The sequence below is a fragment of the Lingula anatina genome, chromosome 8 (genome assembly GCF_051362555.1).
Source record: "Lingula anatina isolate TDL-2025a chromosome 8, LinAna3.0, whole genome shotgun sequence".
NCBI classification, from domain to species: Eukaryota; Metazoa; Brachiopoda; class Lingulata; order Lingulida; family Lingulidae; genus Lingula; species Lingula anatina.
In genome coordinates, this window is record NC_141774.1 from 5,796,697 (window position 1) to 5,816,300 (window position 19,604).

Below are 19,604 nucleotides of genomic sequence, written 5' to 3' on the forward strand. Positions count from 1 at the left end.
ACAACCAGATGAGGGATACCACGCTACAGTACAGTGTACAGAGAGAAATACAGATGACCGAGGTCAGAAAACCCTCCTTTTCCCCCACATATACCCAGGGGGAAAAAATTACAAGAAAAGACGCTGGCAGATATCATCTCCGATCGCCTCCGATGCAATCGGAGGCGATCGGAGGCTAATCCCACGATTTTTCGACAAAACCGGATCAAAATCCTTGAAAAAATCTCAGACAATGTGACTGCTCCACTTTTATAAGGATTATTGCTAGGATTGTTCAAGGATTCTTTTTTTTCTACGACGACCCTCGGCCAAAACTAATCCCCGACAGATCGCCGACATTGTGACTGGGCCATTATGTGATCAGTGGGCGAACCTGAAAAATGTACTATGCCAAGCAGACCATCGCTAACAATTGCGTGATGTACAGTGCTGCAACCCTGCCTGTTATTACCAGGGAATTGCTCAGTGTTCTACGGTTTAGGATTTTCAATCTGAATAAAATGCGTAGGTTTATCAAAGTTCTCCCTTGGAAGTAGGTAATGGTGTCTAAGATTTTCTTAGTTTAAAGGGAGATTCCACTTGAAATAGTTTTATTTGGTATCAGTACAGAGGACAAATTCTCGATGTCCGTAGTGTCTTGCAAATTCCTGGTCCTGGAATTAAAGTCTCCCATCAGACAAACTGAGCCGAGAGTTTCAAATGTAACAATATTATCTTTTTTTCCATAAGCATGTTTGTATTTCATACGACTACACGGGTCGTTTACTACTTATCTCATTAGTATTCATTCATTTATTTATTTGTATTTAGAAACATCATGTATTCGGAGTCCATTTTTGGCTACTACTTAGTCAAATCACTCATAATTCGAAGAATTTAATATCACCGCCACTTTCCGCAACGACCAGTTGTCCTAGATGGTTTATTACAACATCTGTTGGCTTGTAAAGTCCATTTTCCTTGCTTAAAAGAAGCCGCTTGAATTCCCCATCTGGCGAAACCAGGTGTAGGCGATGGTTGGCGAGGTCTGTTAGAATGATGTCACCACTATCCAAGCAGCATGTGCCGCACGGGGTGTCCACCTGTTCGTCTCCATCACCCTTGGAACCATATCTGTATTTAAGCTGGAGAGTGGAATCGTAGACACGGATGTAGTCATCTTGATCTGAGACTATGATGTCATCATTCACATTACAGTGGATATATTTGAAATATTCCCCCTCTGAGTCCGGTGTCGTCTGCAGGACTTTTCCATCCTTGTGGTGCACAGTCAGAGTATTAAAACTGGCTACAACATATTGACCCTTGCTGTTGACCGCTACTGCTTGAGGTGACTCACAGTGGAAAGTTCTCACGTGGTCCCCTGTCTTGGTGAATACAATGATTTCATTTGACCCCTGACATCCGGTGACAATGTTACCGTCATCATCAGTGGCAATCCCACCAAACACCTCCTTTTCTGCTGCTCTTTGATTAGGAATTGTTCCCTGTAGGGCAAAGTTGTTATCGTAAATGTGGATTCTATTCCGTGCCCTGTCCTCATTACACCAAATACCAATTAGGATGTCACCATTTGTATCAGTGGTCACATGACTGATCATCTCCTCAGGACAGTCGGCCAAGTCTACTTTGAATGATGTCACCAATCTTCCACTGGAAGCAGGAATCACGTCTCCAAGGCAACTGTTGATACTGGTAACGCACTCCTCCATGCCGTTGGTGATAAGCTGTAGCTGGGTCATGGCTGCAGGAAGGGCCGGTATGTCAATAGTCTGAACGCTCTCGACGCTTTGCTCACAGGCAGAGACCATTTGCAGGACATCCATAGCGTTCCCGTGGTTAATGAGCTTTCCCGAGAAGGCTACAACGTCGCCCAGTCGGTTTTGGTTGGCGGTTGCAGTTGCAATTAAATCATTTAAAATATCTAATTTGGCATTCGACTTGGCGTCTATTTCTTCCAGAATATCATTGGCACGTTGACGGGCCGTCGTAATAACTAGCTCTAACTGCTTCTTAACTTGAGTCTTTGCCTTTTTTCTTCCTTCTTCTACTGACGCTTTCTGGTCTTCAGCAGCGGTCTTGAACTGATCGTAGAGTAGACCTTTCTTCTGTGTAGATTTTACGCGAAATTCTAGTTTTTCCTTGCGTTTGTCAGCAGCAGTGTTTATTCTTAGGCAATCGTGACCCTGGTGTTCTAAAACCATGCAGCCGACGCAGACGAACTTTTTACAAAGTGGACAGTAGATTTCTACGGGGTCCTTGTTGTTGTGGTCACAAAGGGTATTTTGTCGGGCACGCATCTCTTTCACGTATTCGTCGCTGTCAAATTGGTCGAGAGGAAACAATTTGTGGTCACGGCAGAACTTATGAAGGACATGGTCTGAAGAACAATCTCCACACATACTTTCCTCGCAGTCCAAACAGCGTTTTGTTGCCGTGGGTGGATTGAGGACATTTTTCAAACAACATATCGCGCATTTCTTGGCAGCCTTGGCTTGTTCTACTTGACCAAGTGTGTGTGATATGCTGACCAGAAGATGGTTTGTTTGTAAACCATTTACACCGCCCCCAGGGAGGTCACATTGACGCCTACAGATAGGACAAGGGAAGCCAGACTGACCTTGGACATTTTTGTCCAAATAGTCTTGGAGGCAATGCTGGCAAAACGTATGTGTACAGCCGAGGACCTTGGGGTCCTTGAACTTTCCAAGGCATATGCTGCACGTTAAGAAATCTTCCGTTAGGATCTTGGACAGAGACATGACTCTAAGGACCAGTATCTTAAAAAAAAGAGAAATTAAATTAGTCAATTAAATGCTAAAGTATATGGTGGTGGAGGTAGACGTCGTAATAATCATATTTCTGTAAAATAGGGAATCGACAAATGTAATGTGGAAAAAGTAGTTGTGAGAATCGAATATAGTTATTATTTTACATGCGTAATTCTATGATATTCATTCCTGTACAAATTCCAAAGAAAAGTACACACCGGTAGCTCACTTACATATATTGAAAAGATAATTTATAAAACCAGGCATGTCACGCATGCTTAATGACCCCAACGAATGCAATCCAACTATCCGAACTGATATATCAAAATATACACTTTGGGAGCTCGTTATCTAGCTTTAAAATGAGCTATACAAATTAGACTATATGCCATGTACTATAATATATTGAGGGCAATGTTTGGCTTGTTATATTGTAATCTGGGAGGGGAAAAAGGGTACCAAAGAGGTTAAGGGAGGATCACGTGTCCGGTGTACCCAACCCAACCTCCCTTCACCCTCGGGTACGCTACTGTAAAATTCCCTTGCATGGTTTGGTTTGGTTCATCAAATATTTTACAAGAGACTTGACTTCAGAGTGTTTCTATACCTTTTACCGCTGTGGATGCCTACAGTAACATTTTTTATACAGGCAAGATCTCAATATCACCCTGTCTTAGATGTTTATGCATTTCACTGAGATAAGCAATGCAGCTTTTAAAAGTATTTAAACATGCAATAACCTTTCGTGAAAGTAATTGTTAAAGGAGTTTTCAATAATATTTTGACTAATAGACAATGTTTTACACTAAATTCTAAGTATGACAAAAAGCAGTATGCGAGCCTATGAAAATATAACCTTTGCGGATTTTAGAACTTTGCTGCCATTCTCTCAAACAAAAAACCCTGGTATATCTTAAAGTCCAAAGAACCACCACAGGTTATGTCTACTACCCTGTTAATAAAACACTTCATATTACCCTTCTGGCATATTTGTATACAGTTGTTTTCTAAACGAGCACCCTTTATATCGAGTAACATTAAAGAAAGTAGTACCTCTTCTCCGCAACACAAATTCCCTTTTTGAAAAGTATATATTAGAAATGTTTACTTTGCTTGGCTGTGCGTGCATATAAACCTTACCCTTTCGTTGCAGTAGGCGTAAGCAGACAAATTTATGTTTTGCTATGGGACTAAAACAACATGTATGACACTTTCATTTAAAAAAGCCAGGACTTATTTTGTTAAAAATATTGCTGGGGATCCTGCCTATTTCTTTCAATATTGACGAGTTGCTGTGATTGTTAACATACAGATATAGTTCTACAAGCAACACGGCCATGAAAGAGCTAGGGTTGAGTAGCTTACAAATAAAGAATACAGGTGAGCGTTTTATTTTTTTCAATACCCTGGGTTCAATGCAGCGTAAGAAATAGAACACCCATGTTTACCGTCGGCATGAGGCCTGGGAGAGAAATCAAAAGTTTTTCTGTTCTTTTTTCTGAGCCACTCCAGTTAATAAAACGCTCAATTTCAGTTTAGACTAAAGTATGTCTCTTGTTGGTTGAAGACGCGTAGTTGAAAATGTGAAGTATACTTTTATCTAAAACAAGATGGAATCTAAGGCTCTATTCCCATAGATTTTAGATCGATCTATCCCCGCGGGGAGTCTCACTAGATTACTTTCAGATAATCCGACTTAAATGTCCGTCCCGCCTACTACAAACTGTAAGGGGGTAATTAACTTTCGTGTCCGCCCGGTTGACAGCTATTTAGCGTGAACCCCCAGGGAGTTAGGTCGATCTAAAGTAGGTCGATCTAATCTATGGAAATGGGGTGTAAAAGAGTCACGCAGAATCGACTGAGCCGTTGAAATGGCGCCGCTGATTTCCTTTAATACCTAGCACATGTGTTTGTTACACATTTTACGCAATTACACCAATGTAGATATATTTCATATGCGAGAAGGCAGTTTAAATATAACCTTTATGTATAAGAAATGAAATATAATTTCCCCCTTACCTTTCACATGGGACTTTGACGACATTCGCGTCTCTGTTCAACTGGCAGCTGTGGCTTTTCTAACGACCTAGATTATAAAATGACGAACAGGTGACCCTGAGGTAAACAGAACACGTCACTCCCATCCGATCTCATTCGTCGATGAGTTATCCTCGTTCCGATAGTGAGCCTCGTTTCAAATCCTAACACTATGGCTCCGCACGCGGCAGCAATATTCGCTAGGCGAGAACGTGATGAAACATTATTGCTTCACCGCTCGCTTCACAAAATATTTAATGATCTTAAAATTTTGTATTATTACATGAACTGTCGTATGATTACCTACAGAAGGAATTGAGAAGCGTGTTTTCTGAATGCGTGTGACATACATGACAAAACTCAACAAATAACTAATGTGCAATGTGTGAGTCAAGTCACATCTACCGCAATACATCATCATGGCCGTAGTGGTATCACCGTCTCCGGATCTTAAAGCTTTTAAAAAGTCTCCTCACACGTACCATCGGGTATAATGTCAAACGTACCGTAATCAATTAACTTTTTAACATTCTGCTGGGGGAGCTTACTGAAGATGCTCTTAGATGCGATGTAGTTCGCTCATACAAATCTGTCATAATTATATCGAATCCGTAATCGGGAACCAATATCTTTCTGAGTCGGTTAAGAGGCCCCATGAGTAACTGTTTACGTATTTAAATTCTTCCGTATACCTATGGTCCCTGTACAAATTTGGCAAAAACTCGCACACGATTTCGTAGAGTAATTTTTGTGATATTCGGAGAGAATTGAAGTAGCAAGCAATGAAAATGGCCGAGGGATACTACAGCCAGACGCAAAGGGCACGTGAGGCGGTATTGGGTTTAAGTCCATATTTGGTCTTACGTAAATGAAATAGACTTTTCAAGCGAAACTGTGAGGATACTCCAGGTGGGGTAGAAAAATTTATGACAAAAACCGCAAGGGGTCTCTTAGAAGAGATTTTGGAAATTTGTTGAAAGGGACTGTCTAGCAAACGATCCCAAGACATTTTCCGCGCTCTTTGTCCTTTTTCTGCATGAACCAGAAAAATTCAAATCAGAATCAGAAATTAATCGTAGCCGAGTTAGGAAAGCGCTATCAACATTGTGTATCCACAGGAACTGTTTTCTATTTACTAAACCGTCTCACGAAATCTAATCTTCCACATGCTGATTTACCCCTCCTTTAAATACGCAACATGACCCCCAGAAAGTTATCGATACCTGCGTTGCTCACGATGAAATTCTCCGCTTTGGGAAATCTGCGTCAGGGGAGACGTATGTGGCAGAGGCGAAAACTGTGCTCCTGGTCGGAAATCTGCGTTCAGACAGAAATCTTAACTACGACCGAAATCTTTGCTCGGATAGAAATATGTGCCAGGATCAGGGATACTTATTCCGCGCAATTGAACGGAACTACAGCTTTTCCATCCTTTACTTTAAACCCGATTAATTTACACACAGACAACAATTGCAAATATTCAGATTGAGAATGCAACAATATATTAATATATGAAAAATGTTATATTATTTAATTAATGAGATATAGATTGATTAAACAATTAACATTTCAATTAAATTTTCCCATTCGTACAATTTATAACAAACGCCTCTCTGTCCTCTCAGAATGATACATGCATTGCAACAGTGTAAATACATAAATAAAATAATTTTAAACATCAATACAGTAGATTATTTTACAGGGGAAACAATTCTCTAAAACTGAAAAAAAAAATAATACAGGAGTGATACTTGTAACAGTATAAACCTTGACATATTCAGAATCCAGTCGCTTTGACATATTTCTTCTTTCCCAAAAATTACAGATGCTAATTTTTTTCAGTCATTTCCAGTATAACCAGGTAACAATTAATGTTTGTATTACAACAATATGCGTGGTGCACAAATACAGATTTACAATATTCTGTGACATCATATGCCTGTTTAGTTACAGATAACAATTTTCGCCCTTAAAGGATATGCAACCAATGGGCCGAGGAATTATACTGAAACAAAACGTTTATGGTCCACGTCTCATAAGTTTTACACGAGGCCGGCTGACATTACATTGTAAGTAAGAATCGATTTAGTCTTTTGTATTATCAATCATATAATCGGTGTCCATTGTTAGTTTGATATCATGAGTCATAACTGGAAAACTTTAATCCCACCTCTCTCTTCCCCGACTACCAGTTGTCCAAAACGATTCAGTACTACATCTACAGGAACGCGAATTCCATCTTCTTTGCTTAAAAGAATCTGCTTGAATTCCCCATCTGGTGACACCAGGTGTAGACGGTAGTTGCCGGGGTCTGTTACAATTATGTCTCCATTATCCAAGCAGCACGTGCCGCACGGTCTGCCCACCTGTCCATCCCCAGCACCCTGGGTACCATATCTGTATTTGAGCTGGAGAGTGGAATCGTAGACACGGATGTGATGAGATGCTGGATCTGAGACTATGGCGCCATCATTCACGTCACAGTGGATGTGTTTAGTATATTTACCCCCTGGGTCTGGTGCCGTCTGCAGGACCTTGCCATCCTTGTGGTGCACAGTCAGGGTATTGAAACCGGCTACAACATAGTGACCCTTGCTGTTGACCGCTACTGCATGTGGTGACTTACTGTGGAATGTTCTGACTTGGTCCCCTGTTTTGGTGAAGGCAATGATTTCATTTGATCCCTGACATCTAGTGACGATGTGACTGTCATCATCAATGGCAATACCGGCAAAGGATTCCTTTTCTGCTGCTCTTGGGTTAGGAATCGTGTCTTGTAGGACAAAGTTGTTATCGTAGATATTGATCCTGTTTCGTGCCTTATCCTTACAAAAAATACTAATGAGGATGTCGCAATTCGCATCAGTGGTCAAGCGACTGATCACTTCCTCGGGACACTTGCTCAGTTCTTCTTTGAATGATGTCACCAATCTTCCACTGGCAGCGGGAACCACGTCTCCAAGGCAACTGTTGATATTGGTAACGCACTCCTCCATGTCTTTGGTGATAAGCTGGAGCCTGGTCATGGCTGCAGGCAGGGTCGGGATGTCGATAGTCTGAACGCTATCGACGCTTTGCTCACAGACTGGGGCCATTTGCAGAACATCCATATCGTTCCCGTGGTTTATGAGCTTTCTCGAGAAGTCAACAACGTCGTCCAGTCGGTTTTGGTTGGCGGTTGCAGTTTCAATTAATTCATTTAAAGTATCTAATTTAGCATTCGACTTGGCGTCTATGTCTTCCAGAAGATTATCGCCACGTTGACTGGCCAGCTGAATTATTAGCTCTAACTGCTTCTTAACTTGAGACTTTGCTGTCTTTCTTCCTTCTTCTACTGATGCTTTCTGGTCCTCAGCAGCGGTCTTGAACTGATCGAAGAGAAGACTTTTCTTCTCGATGGGCTTCACGTGAAATTTTAGTTTTTCCTTGCGTTTGTCAGCAGCAATGTTGATTCTTAGGCAATTGTGCCCCTGGTGTTCTAAAACCATACAACCAACGCAGATGAACTTTTTACACACTGGACAGAAGATTTCTACGGGGTCCTTGTTGTTGTGGTCACAAAGGGTGTTTTGTCGGGCACGCAGCTCTGTCACGTAATCGTCACTGTCAAACTGGTCGACAGGAAACAGTTTGTGGTCGCGATTGAACTTATGAAGCAGATGGTCTGAAGAACAAGCTTCACACATACTTTCCTTGCAGTCCAAACAACGTTTTGTTGCCGTGGGTGGATTGAGGACATTTTTCAGACAACACACTTTACATTTCTTAGCAGCCTTGGCTTTTTCTACTTGATTAAGTGTGTGTGATATGCTGACCAGAAGATGATTTGTTTGTAAACCACTTACGCCGCCTACAGGGAGGTCACAATGACCCATACAGATAGGACAAGGGAAGCCAGGCTGACCTTTGAAGTTTTTGTCCAAATGGTCTTGGAGGCAATGCTGGCAAAACGTATGTGCACAGCCGAGGACCTTGGGGACTTTGTATTTTTCAAGGCATATGCTGCACGTTAGGAAATCTTCCGTTAGGATCTTCGACAGAGACATGTCTTATAGCTCCAACACCTTAATGTAAAAAAAGAAAGACATCCAATAATTGTTGAAGGTTTGGACATAAATCTATACCATTAAGCTTTATCTAAATACATGCAGTGCAAGAAATGCGACTAAACGTTTTAATGAAATAAAAAGTCCTTGCATTTGAAAAAATGCAACCTCTTCATTACATGTGGAGGACCCCGTGAGGGCGATTGTAAGAAATTAATGAAACATAGATAAGAGTGGAAAATATCAATGCAGTACCTCTAGAATTTCATTTTATGGAATTAATAAAAAGAGGGAGAGAGAGAGTTGCCATATTACTTTTCATCGCCCAGATGATGAGTGCTGTAAGGTGTATAAGCAAAACAGAATATATGACAAACATAAAGCTAAGTTAATAACATGAAAATGGATAGAATGGCGGAAGTGAAATTTATGCTCTACAAAAAACTCATTTAATTGAATATAATTTAAACTTTAGAAAGTGAATTATGACATTTATAAAAGTCGAGAATGGGATTAAACTTCTGACAAATTAGAGGTAACCAAAATATTACAGGGTAGGTATATGACGAGTGAATGCTGCAATCCGAACTCTGTGCCAAAAGTCATTTTAAGTGCCCTATAAAGACACAAACTGCAGCTAACACCAACCAAGGTCATTTTCAGACACATAACATTCCCAATATAATATATTACGATATATTAAGAGTCAAATTTACCTGTACTTTCACCAGTTATACATGTATTTCTCTTCGTGACAGGTACACGTCCCCAGTCGCCATTTAGGTGTGTTGTCTCTCTTGACACGTACACCTGGTCAGGTGAGGTGTTCAATGTTCAAGGAGACGTTAGAGACAATGTAATCAGCAATATGACACTTAATATTTGTACAATACAGACATGGTTACATATTTTATCACTGTTATCTGACTGAATTCAATTGTGTGCACTGATACAACTGTCCTAGTAGCAGTAATGTATAAAAAAGATTTAATACAGCAGGTGACATATAGATATATTACAGTGGCCCGCGTTGGGACATTAACCTTGATGTTGTATTGTGAATTTCGATACTTGAGATGATATAATTGAGATTATTGAAATTTAGCATATATCTTTAGTCTTACCGGTGGCAGTTATGATGTACACAGTCTAATTAATATATTGCTGGTTACATGTATGAATTATATGATGAACAATAGGAAGAGTACAGGGACTCGGGATGTCTCAACAACCGCAATCAATGCAGCATCCCCTCCACCGCATTATACCTTATACCCCCGGCACATAATAGGTGGAATGAGCAAGAATGCCGTTGGAAAGACAATTCTTTGTGCGTTACTGGATATTCGAAGAGCATTCTCAAGATTCCGAGTGCATTCCAAATATTTTTACCCATTCTTGACGCCGGCCCGAATGTTTGCTCGCGTTAAAAACTTTCGAAGTGCATTCCAAGAGGAAAATTATGGAATGGCAATTGAATAGTATTCTAACTGCACTATGACTGCATTCTAAATATTCTCACGACATTCCGACAGCATTTGAAACATTCTGATCACTTTCGAGGGAGAACCGAAATGGCAAGACACTTCAAATTCTGCTAGAATGAGCCAGGATGCAACTTGAATGCATCTCGATCCTATTTCAGCGGCATACGAGGAGTATTCTAAATATTCTGACAGCATTATTGATATTCCTAGTTTTCCGACTACATTCGAGCTGCATTTGAGAGCTAATACAGCCAAAATGTGCACAAATCATCCAGGCGGATTCAAGCGCATTCTGAGTATTCCAACAGCATTCTTCCAAGAATTTATGTAAATTTGAAATTTCTTCCCGAATATAGTACGAATTTTTAAATTTAGTCATTCCGACTGGTTCTGCTTGATTCCTGCTAATTCCGAATAAGTGTGACGGGGGCTTTAGTTTGCAGATGATCGTTGTGCACAGTGTGACTTGTTCCTGACTGAGGTGGAAACGATACTCAAACAAAAGCAGCATTTTACTTAGCCCAGAGTGTGAATACCTAGGTGACGATATATCATTTTTACGAAATCAGTTCTAGAACGTTAAGAGACATGTTAAGGTTAAACAGAGAGGACAGGGTGTCAACATTTTCAGTAATAGCAAAGGTGCACTTTATGAGCGGTTAGTCATAAGTTCTGTGGCTGTCTGGGCGATACGCAATTATGAAATTTCTATTCTTTCCAACCAATAACCTTATGTTTAAAACCATATGTTGCGTTTGTTATTTTCCAAAAAATAAATGAATAAATAAAAATTAAAATAATAAATAAAAATGAATTAAATAAAAACATAACAAATGGAAACAAACTGCAGTAAAATTCTAATTACGAGAAGCGGATAACGACCGAGACTTAATTGTCGGGTTTACAAAATGTTCGCGATCACATGGTTGGTGAAAGTGTCACACTCCGATGCGAAGGTCCTATATCAAGTATGCATATAACCAGGAAGAAATCGTTAACGGTTAAAATGACAAGAAGTGTTAAGAAGCACAACACGTGTTCACATGAATTCCGATAACCATATCAACTTCTTTTTTTCTTTTAAGAGTAATGAATGGCAGTGCAGTTACACAAGTAAAATATTGCAGTAATACTGTCTTCATAAATATCCATTACCTGTTTGTGTGTGTTCTACATCTACCCCACTTGTTATTTTATTCGTAACTACTAATTACTTAGTAACTAGTAAGTTAAATCTCCCTTTTATACAACCAAGACTGATAGTGGACTTAACACTGTGCCACAACAAATGTGAAAGCCCAACGCACAAAATGCATTCTTAAATCCCTTTCTTAAAAATAAAAACTTTAAGAAAAGTATTTCGCGATGCTTGATCATTTCAAAAATAGGGGTGCCTTCCCTAGCCCTTTAATTAAACCAATTTTCTTTATAAAATTAATCAAAACTAACAATTCGGAAAATTTAAATCAGAATAGGAAACAACATGTATAACGCAGTAGGGTTTTGGAAGCAATTCGACTATCAACAGTACATCCACACTGTTTTCTATTTAGTAACTCGCCTCACTAACTCTGATCCTTTAAGTTCTGATTCTCCCCTTCTTCAAATACACGACAGGTGTTTCAAAAAGCTAGCGAGACCCGAGCTGCCCACCCGGAAATTGTCCGCTATGTCGGCGTCGGGAAAATGCGCCGGGGGAGTCGCTTGCGCCAGGACAGAAATCTGTGCCAGGACAGAAATTCCGCGCATCCAACAGGAACTGTAGTTCTCCAACCAGCTAACTAAAGACGGACTCGGACACAATACCCGCACTTTGAACCTGCTTCCGGTAGACTTAATTTACACACCGACAAGCCTACAACACTTCCCATGGCCAGAAATGTGCAGCATATACGCGATACGCGAGGGCGCAACAGTAGGGCTTCACGTGACTCAACTAACCAATCACAGCACAAGAATGGCATCGCACACAGACTCTGTGATAAGTGCTCAGCCCATTGTCAAGTAGTGTTAGTTCATGGTAACAAGCGTCTGATATGTGCAGAGAAGTTTATTATTATAATATATATTGTTCTTTTTGTTACATTATTAAATCTAACTCTGTACCCGAGTAAGTAACTATACTGTACCAAGTCAGGTACTGATGATGTACAGAGGTCATATATTCCAGAATTAGCCATTACCACTGATTTATAACTTTCATTTTTGTTTAATATGTTATTCATGAAAGAGTTCATGAAAGATTATTTTAATTTGTTAAATCGTGATCTTATTCTTTTTATATTCAAATAATTGAATACTGTGGGTAAAATTGGTCTTCCACTTCTTATTTGCATTTTTCCTTTACTACAAGATTATTTTGGAACAGTTGCAGCATTAAAAATTTAAATAAATAGCAATCTGAAAGAAGAATTTTGCATAATTATTAAATGATGATAGGAATTTTGGATTAAGAGATTAGTTAAATACTGAGTAGTGATATGGTCAGTCAATTTATGTAGAATCTGATAACATGATTGAAAATACTGATTGAATTCTTGGCCTTGCACTGGGCAGTTTTACATTTGTGCCAAGTGCTCTTTTTGGACTCCATTGTACAGTGGTAAAAAATCTTCAATTGCCATGAAATTTTTTAATCAGACTCTGTATGTTACCGCTATCAGCTGGTGCTATCGGCAACGAATTAATTTCCCTTTGTTTCTGAGTGAATCTACCGTCTAAAATCACTATAACTGAAAATATTTGCGTTTTGCTGAGGGTAGTCTAGACAATATACGGCAAACTTCTTAGTACGTGTGTACAACAGAATTTTTTTAAAAACCCTAGCGATATTTGGTCAGGAGTTGCTTGAAGCATAGCACAGCGTTGCTGTCTATCGGCATCAGGCCGTTAGTTTGTCAGTTCTCACGAATTACCCACGAATCGCGAACCAATTCATTTTCCCATGGCAATCTAGCAACTCATTAAAAATGCACGCATGCGCAGTGGGCTAGGCGTGACGTCATGTAGTGCATTTCTGGGGATGCTTAGAATGACAAAGGTAATTGTACAAGAAGAGCATATATACAGAAATTAAACAACTAATTAATTCTCCCCAGCAACCGTAAAAAATACTTCGAGTACTGATTGAATATGAGTACCCCACATGACAAACCCCAAAAATGATATCAGTAAACAATGTGAACATTTTTATATTTTGCAATACTCCAATTAAATTTTTATCTTGGAATCTCAGTAATCAAAATAATAAACGTATCCACATCTTTATAAAACTAACAATCCAAATATTGATGTCATCTTTTACTTCAAAGGGACATTCACTGAGGCACTGTTCTGGAGATATGCGACAGGAAATGTGCGAAAGCTGTCAAATTTATAAACCCCGTTGCTCTGTCATATATCTTCTTTCGCAAAAATAACAGGTTCGCATTTTTCAGTCATTATTTACAAGCATTTACAAACATGTTGTCGATGTCCATTGTTCGTTTGGTATCATCAGTCATAATTCGAAAGTTCTGATTTCGCCACTCAGTTCCCCAACTACCAGTTGTCCGAGATGATTTATTACGATATCTTTGGGAAAGCAAATTCCATCTTCTTTGCTTAAAAGAATCTGCTTGAATGCCCCATCTGGTGACACCAGATGTAGACGATGGTTGCCGACGTCTGTTACAATTATGTCTCCATTATCCAAGCAGCACGTGCCGCACGGTCTGCCCACCCGTCCATCCCCAGCACCCTGGGTACCATATCTGGATTTGAGCTGGAGATTGGAATTGTATACACGGATGCCATCATCTCCTGTGATAATCACGTCGTCATTCACGTTACAGTGGATGTATTTCAAATATTCCTCCTCTGGGTCTGGTGTTGTCTGCAAGACCTTGCCATCTTTGTGGTGCACAGTCAGAGTATTAAGACCGGCTACAACATAATGACCCTTGCTGTTGACCGCTACTGCTTCTGGTAACTCACTGTGGAATGTTCTGACGTGGTCCCCTGTCTTGCTGAAGACAATGATTTCATTTGACTCCCGACAATAAGTGACAATGTTACCGTCATCATCAATGGCAATCCCACCAAACACACCCTTTTCTGTTGCTCTTGGATTAGGAATTGTTCCCTGTAGGGAAAAGGTGTTATCGTAAATGTGGATTCTATTCCGTGCCTTGTCCTCATTACACCAAATACCAATAAGGATGCTACCATTTGTATCAGTGGTCACATGACTGATCATCTCCTTAGGACACGTAGTCAATTCTTCTTTGAATGATGTCACCAATCTTCCACTGGCAGCGGGAACCACGTCTCCTAGGTAACTGTTGATATTGGTTACGCATTCCTCCATGTCATTGGTGATAAGCTGTAGCTGGGTCACGGCTGCGGGCAGGGTTGGAATGTCGATAGTCTGAACGCTGTCGAAGCTTTGCTCACAGGCAGAGGCCATTTGCAGGACATCCATATCATTCCCATGGTTTATAAGCTTTCTCGAGAAGTCTACAACGTCGATCAGTCGGTTTTGGTTGGTGATTGCAGTTCCAATTAAACCATTTAAAATCTCCAATTTGGCATTCGATTTGGCGTCTATTTCTTCCAGGTGGTTATCGGCACATTGGTTGACCATCTTAATTATTAGTTCTAACTGCTTCTTAACTTGAATCTTTGCCTTCTTTCTTCCATTTTCTACTGACGCTTTCTGGTCTTCAACAACGATTTTGAACTGATCGAAGAGTAAACTTTTCTTCTCGATTGGTTTCACGCGGAGTTCTAGTTTTTCCTTGTGTTTGTCAGCAGCAATGTTGATTCTTAGGCAATCGTGACTCTGGTGTTCTAAAACCATACAACCGACGCAGACGAACTTCGTACACACTGGACAGTAGATTTCTACAGGGTCCTTGTTGTTGTGGTCACAAAGGGTGTTTTGTCGGGCACGCATCTCTGTCACGTATTCGTCACTGTCAAATTGGTCGACAGGAAACAATTTGTGGTCACGATTTAACTTATGAAGCACATGGTCCGAAGAACAATCTCCACACATACTTTCTGCACAGTCCAAACAACGTTTTGTTCCCGTGGGTGGATTGCGTACATTTTTCAGATAACACACTTCACATTTCTTAGCAGCCTTGGCCTGTTCTACTTGATCAAGTGTGTGTGATATGCTGACCAGAAGATGGTTTGTTTGTAACCCGCTTACACCGCCTCCAGAAAGGTCACATTGGCGCCTACAGAGAGGACAATGGAAGCGAGGCTGGCCTTGGAAATTTTTGTCCAAATGGTCTTGGAGGCAATGCTGGCAAAACGTATGTGTACAGCCGAGGACCTTGGGGTCTTTGAACTTTCCAAGGCATATGCTGCACGTTAGGAAATCTTCCGTTAGGATCTTGGACAGAGACATGACGCTAAGGACCTGTATTAAAAAAAAAAAGAAATGAAAGAACTCTATTATATGATAAAATCTTTTGTGATGGAGGTAGACGTCATGATAATTAAATTTGTGTAAAATAGGGAATGTAATGTGCTAAAAATAGTTGTGATAATCGCATAAAGTTATAATTTAACACACGCAATTCTATAACATTCTTTTCTGTTCAAATTCAAAATTTTTAGAATTAAAAATACCCTTAAAAGTATACCCCGGTAGCTCATTCACCTGTATTGAAGAGATAATGTATAAAATCGGGCGTGTCACGCATGCGAAATGACTTGAGCAAAAAAAACAATCGCATTATCTGAATTTATAAATATATATCAAAATATACACGTTGGAAGCTCGTTATATAGTTATAAAAATGCAACCTTTTTCAGGATATTAATGAGCTGTGCGGTCAGATGGTCTGGGAAACGTATTCTGTATATTCTAGTTGATTCTGCAAATCAGTCAACATGACCTCAGTATTGTGTAGCATAACCATTTTACTTTCTGAGCTCGAGTATCAAGTCCACCAATTATACTCCGACCAAAATGGAAAAAATCAGTAAACAATATTATTTAATATAATATATTGAGGGCACAGGGATAAATACTCTGCAAGGTTTCGCTTGTTTTATTGTAATCTGGGAGGGGAAAAGGGATACCTACAAAGTTCAGGGAGGATCACGTGTCTGGTGCACCCAATCCCAACTCCCTCCACCCTCGGGTCCGCTACTATAAAATTCCATTAGCATAGTTTGATTTGGTTTTATCAAACATTTTACATGAGACTTGAGTTAAGAGTGTTTGTGAACCTTTTACCACTGTGGCTGCCTACAACAACATTTTTTATAAAGGCAAGATCTCATGATCACCCTGGGTTAGATGTTAATGCATTTCACTGAGACAAACAATGCAGCGTTTTAAATGCAATTAAATATGTAATTACTTTTGTAAGAGTAAATGCATTAAATCATTCAAATTTTCAATCAAATTTTGACTAATAGACTAATTTTCCCACTTGATTCGAAGTAAGACAAAAAACGTATGCTTTTGTACAACAAGCCTGAGAAAATGTATAAAATATATAATCTTTGCGGATTTTCGAACTTTGCTGCCATTCTGTCAATCAAAACACCCTGGTGTATCTAAAGTTCAAAGAACCATCAAAGATTATGTCCACTAACTTGTAAATAAAACACTTCATACAAACCTTTTCGTCTTATATTTGTATACGGTAATGTTTTTTAAACAAGCACCTTTTATATCGAATGATATTTAAAAAGTAGTACCTCTTCTACGCAACACAAATACATTTTTTGAAAAGAACATATAAGAAGTTGTTTTACTTGGTTGTGCTCATAAATTTACCTTGACTTGACAGTAGACACATGCAGACAAATATAAGTCTTGATAAGGGACTAAAAACTACTTGCATGAGGACGGCTAATCTCATTTTCTTTTTAAAAAAATATTGCCCGATATTCTATTACGGCCCAATCGTTGAGTTGCTATAGTTGTTGACAAACAAGTATAGGTCTACATGCAACATAGCCATAAAAAGTGCTAGGGTTGAGTAAGGTACAAATATAGTTTACAGGTGAGAATTTTTTCTTTTTGAATACCCTAGGTTTAATTCAGCGAAAGAAATAATCACCAATTGTTGCCTTCGACAATCGGCCTGGGAAAGAAATCAATTTTTTCATTTCATTTTTTCCTTAAGAAATTTCAGTCAATAAAACGTTCAATGTCAGTCTTGATTAAAGTATGTATCTTGTTGGTTGAATACGTGAAGTTGAAAATGTGAAGTATACTTTTACCTGAAACAGGATGGAATTTAAAAGGAAAAAAAAGTAAAAAAATATTACGTAATATAAGATATTGAGGGGACAGGGATAAATACCCTGCAAGGTTTCGCTTATTGCCGTTTTCGAACTTTGCTGCCATTCTGTCAATCAAAACACCCTGGTGTATCTTAAGTTGAAAGAACCATCACAGATTATGTCCACTAACTTGTAAATAAAACACTTCATACAAACCTTTTCGTCTTATATTTGTATACGGTAATGTTTTTTAAACAAGCACCCTTTATATCGATTGTTATTAAAAAGTAGTACCTCTTCTACGCAACACAAATACTTTTTTGAAAAGAACATATAAGAAATAGTTGTTCTACTTGGCTGTGCTCATACATTTACATTGACTTGACAGTAGGCACATGCAGACAAATATAAGTCTTGCTAAGGGAGTAAAAACTACTTGTATGAGGACGGCTGATCTCATTTTTCAAAAAATGTTGCCCGGTCGATATTCTATTACGGCCCAATCGTTGAGTTGCTATAGTTGTTGACAAACAAATTTAGGTCTACATGCAACATAGCCATAGAAAGAGCTAGGGTTGGGTAAGGTGGAAAAATTGATTACAGGTGAGCATTTTTATTTTTGAATACCCTGAGTTCAATACAGCGTAAGAAATAATCAGCAATCGTTACCTTCGACAAAAGAAATCAGTGTTTTCTTTTTATTTTTTTCTTAAGACATTTCAGTCAATAAAACGTTCAATATCAGTATAGATTGAAGTATGTCTCTTGTTGATTAAATACGTGCAGTTGAAAATGAGAAATGTTTTTACCTAAAATCAGATGGATTCTAAAAGAGTCACACGAAATCTACTAAGCCGTTGAAATGGCGCCCCTGATTTCTTTAATAATTAGCACATGTGTTTGTTACACATTTTACGCAATAACACCAATGTAGATATATTTCATATGCGAGAAGGCAGTTTAAATATAACCTTTAAGTATAAGAAATGAAATATAATTTCCCCCTTACCTTTCACATGGGACTTTGACGACATTCACGTCTCTGTTCAACTGGCAGCTGTGGCTTTCCTAACGACCTAGATTATAAAATGACGAACAGGTAACCCTGAGGTAAACAGAACACGTCACTCCCATCCGATCTCATTCGTCGATGAGTGATCTGTAAGGAACGATACATTTCCGATTATGAGCCTCGTTTCAAATCCTAACAGTATGGCTTCGCACGTGGCAGCAATATTCGCTAGGCGAGAACGTGATGAAGCATTATCACTTCACTGCTCGCTTCACAAAGTATTAAATGATCTTAAAATTTGTATTATCACATGAATTGTCGTATGATTATCTACCAAAGGAATTGAGAAGCGTGTTTTCTGAATGCGGGTGAAATATGACAAAACTCAACAAATAACTAATGTGCAATGTGTGAGTCAAGTCACATCTACTGCAATACACCATCATGGCCGTAGTTGTACCACCGTCTCCGGATCATAAAGCTTGTAAAAAGTCTCCTCACACGTACCATCGGGTATAATGTATACCGTAACCAATTAACTGTTTAACATTCCGCTAAAGGAGCTTACTGAAGATGCTCTTAGATGCGATGTAGTTCGCTCATACAAATCTGTCATAATTATATCGAATCGGTAATCGGGAACCAAGATCTTTCTGAGTCGGTTAAGAGGTCCCACGAGTAACTTTTTACGTATTTAAATTCCGCCGTATACCTATGGCCCCTGTACAAATTTGGCAAAAACTTGCACACGATTTCGTAGAGTAATTTTTGTGATATTCGGAGAGAATTGAAGAAGCAAGCAAAGAAAACGGCCGAGGGACACTATTTGGTCTTACGTTAATGACATAGACTTTTCAAGCGAAACTGTGAGGATAGAACAATTTATGACAAAAACCGCAAGGGGTCCCTTAGAAGAGATTGGGGAAATTTGTTGAAAGGGACTGTCTAGCAAACGATCCCAAGACATTTTCCGCGCTCTTTGTCCTTTTTCTGCATGAACCAGAAAAATTCAAAT

General features: G+C 39.2%; 3 protein-coding genes across 4 annotated transcripts; all 3 read right to left on the reverse strand.

Moving 5' to 3' along the window:
• Positions 1-270: 270 nt before the first annotated feature.
• On the reverse strand, positions 271-18,817 carry LOC106173765 (E3 ubiquitin-protein ligase TRIM56-like). 2 transcript variants are annotated; one of them, XM_086994572.1, is made up of 2 exons: positions 18,587-18,817; positions 271-2,780 (listed from the first exon to the last, which is right to left on the reverse strand). In XM_086994572.1, the coding sequence occupies exon 2, from the start codon at positions 2,760-2,762 to the stop codon at positions 861-863; it is 1,902 nt and encodes a 633-aa protein (XP_086850698.1). In that variant the 5' UTR covers positions 2,763-2,780; positions 18,587-18,817; the 3' UTR covers positions 271-860. The 2 variants fall into 2 exon arrangements, with proteins under 2 accessions (XP_086850698.1, XP_013410456.3); XM_013555002.3 differs by lacking the exon at positions 18,587-18,817 and adding an exon at positions 4,791-4,935.
• Positions 6,362-9,674, reverse strand: LOC106173751 (E3 ubiquitin-protein ligase TRIM56). Its single transcript, XM_013554982.3, has 2 exons — positions 9,571-9,674; positions 6,362-8,872 (listed from the first exon to the last, which is right to left on the reverse strand). Exon 2 carries the CDS (start codon positions 8,852-8,854, stop codon positions 6,953-6,955), a length of 1,902 nt encoding a protein of 633 aa, XP_013410436.2. The 5' UTR covers positions 8,855-8,872; positions 9,571-9,674; the 3' UTR covers positions 6,362-6,952.
• LOC106172789 (E3 ubiquitin-protein ligase TRIM56-like) lies at positions 13,841-15,739 on the reverse strand. Its single transcript, XM_013553691.1, has one exon. It carries the CDS (start codon positions 15,737-15,739, stop codon positions 13,841-13,843), a length of 1,899 nt encoding a protein of 632 aa, XP_013409145.1.
• Positions 18,818-19,604: the final 787 nt, after the last annotated feature.